General features: G+C 62.2%; 1 protein-coding gene across 1 annotated transcript; it reads right to left on the bottom strand.

Annotated features, from left to right (window-relative positions):
- Window positions 1-1203: 1203 nt before the first annotated feature.
- On the bottom strand, window positions 1204-2153 carry ARL4C (ADP ribosylation factor like GTPase 4C). The gene has a single exon (XM_026033726.1). The coding sequence runs from the start codon at window positions 2131-2133 to the stop codon at window positions 1606-1608; it is 528 nt and encodes a 175-aa protein (XP_025889511.1). The 5' UTR covers window positions 2134-2153; the 3' UTR covers window positions 1204-1605.
- Window positions 2154-2159: the final 6 nt, after the last annotated feature.

Below are 2159 nucleotides of genomic sequence, written 5' to 3'. Positions count from 1 at the left end.
CTTTTTGAAACCCGACTGCTGCTGATTTGGTGGGGAAGCTAGATGTAGAGTCTGCCTCTGAAATTCTGTCCCTATCCAGAGGAAAAAAAAAAAAAAAAGCTTAAAATGTTTGGCTTCTGTGGTGTCAAAAATAAATATCTTCTCTCTCTCTCTCTCTCCCCCTCTCTCTCTCCCAGTAGCAAGTACCAAGTGTTTCATGTGAGGGAAATGCAAAGAAAAAGACCCGAAGGAGCATGAAGAGCTGCCCGAGCCCATGGGACCAGCCCACTGGGCGAGGGTGCCACGGGGCCCCGCGCACAAGCTGCCCGCGGCCGCAGGAGCGGCGCCGCTCCGCTCGCGTGCAGGATGCGGGATGCGGGAGCTGCCCCGTGCTGCTCACGGAGCCGCTTTGGGAAGGGCCCCGGCCACGCCGCAGCGCTGCCCCCACAACCCGCGTGCGCCCGGCCCTGCCCTCAGCCCTCGCACCGGCCCAGGCAGCGGCAAGGCGGCTGCTCGGTGCCTTGCTGCATGAAGCCTCTTTTGTTTCTTTGTGGTTTTTTTTTTTCTTTTTTTCTTTTTTTTAATAACACACGGTTTGGCTCACCTTGCTGGGAGCACGTTAGCACCTCACACACGCCTCTGCCTGGGCCCGAGAACAACCTGCTCGCGGTTTTGCTTCAAAAGACCTCAGAAATACACCCGGGAGAACAAAAAGCCCCCTGGAAAGCCACTCTGGGGGAGCTCCCCCAGAACCCTCTCCTCCTTTCTCCATTCTTAAGCTCACAGCCCAGCTCGCCCCGGGTGGCTGCAGCATTCCGGCCCCGCAACCCACGGCGGGACGGTCCTTGCTCAGTCCTCTAGTGTCACCTGCCCTTTGCCCGTCACGGGTCAGGGCTCCCGCTCCCTTGGGCGGTCGTCCCCATCCCACCCCATGCCGTCCCACCCTCCCGCGAGGGTGAAGGGAGGCGAGCGGCGCTGGCGGCGGCGGGGCCGCGGCCGGCGCGTGGCGTCACCGCACGCTGACCTTGTGCGGCCGCCTGGGCGAGCTGGGTCCCGGCTTCCCCGCCGCGGGCACCGCTCCCTCAGCCCCGCGGCGCCACGGCCCTGCCCGCTCGTGCACGCCCTGAGGATCCAGAAGCACGTCCAGCCTCGCTCAAATGCACTTTGAACAGGATCCTGCCCTGCTCGTCCCATGYGGCACGGAAAAGCAGCCGCTGCCTGCCAAGGATGGAGCGGCACCAGCGGGAGCTTCCGCCGGTCCAGGTCCCGATCCACATCCCCGCCACCTGCGATGTCTAGTCCCGCTAGAACATCTCCGTCCGCGGCTGCCAGCCCGGGGGGCTCCAGAGTTGGCCCCCGGGCACGTAGTGCTGGTCCGGGCTCCCCTCCTGCAGCCGGGCACGGACGGACAGTGYGGCAAGGAAGAGCGGGAGAGGGAGATCCCGGCTCTCGCCTGCAGTCAGGATCTGGGTTTGGCTAGCAGGAGATGTATTGTTATCACCGCTATTGTCGTCTTTTCATTTGGAAAAGGAAAAAAAGGGGAGGGGGGGAAAGAGGATCGCTTTGGTTCTCTCTCCCCCTCGGTTCCTTTGTCTGTTTTCCCATCTGTTCGTGCACCCGCGAGCTTTACCGCTTCTTCTTCTGCTTGAGGGACTTCCTGCGCTTCAGGATCATCTCGTAGAGCTTGTCCATGCCCTCTGTAAGCCCCTCGCCGATGATGGCGCAGGCAGGCTGGACGTGGTACGTGGTGGAGGGGGTCAGCTCGTGCAAGGCCAGCTGCTTCTCGATCTCGGCCACAGGCAGGGACTTGGGCAGGTCCTGCTTGTTGGCGATGACCAGCAACGGGGTGCCCTGGTTCTCCGCAAACTTGGTCACCTTGTGCAGCTCCGTCTTGGCCTCCTCCAGCCGGTCCACATCCACTGAGTCCACCACATAGATGATGCCATCGGTGCAGCGGCTGTAGGACTTCCAGAGCGGGCGCAGCTTCTCCTGCCCGCCCACGTCCCAGAAGTGGCAGCTGATGCCCTTGGCTGTGCCGTTGCTCAGCCGAATTTTCTCCGTGTTGAAGCCGATGGTGGGCACCGTGTTGACGAACTCGTTGAACTTGAGCCGGTAGAGCACCGTGGTCTTCCCCGCCGAGTCCAGGCCCAGCATGACGATGTGCAGGGACTGGAAGGCGG

The sequence above is a fragment of the Nothoprocta perdicaria genome, unplaced genomic scaffold (genome assembly GCF_003342845.1).
Source record: "Nothoprocta perdicaria isolate Ctin4 unplaced genomic scaffold, notPer1 scaffold_132, whole genome shotgun sequence".
Lineage (NCBI taxonomy): Eukaryota > Metazoa > Chordata > Aves > Tinamiformes > Tinamidae > Nothoprocta > Nothoprocta perdicaria.
This window is presented reverse-complemented; position numbering and strand designations above follow the sequence as displayed.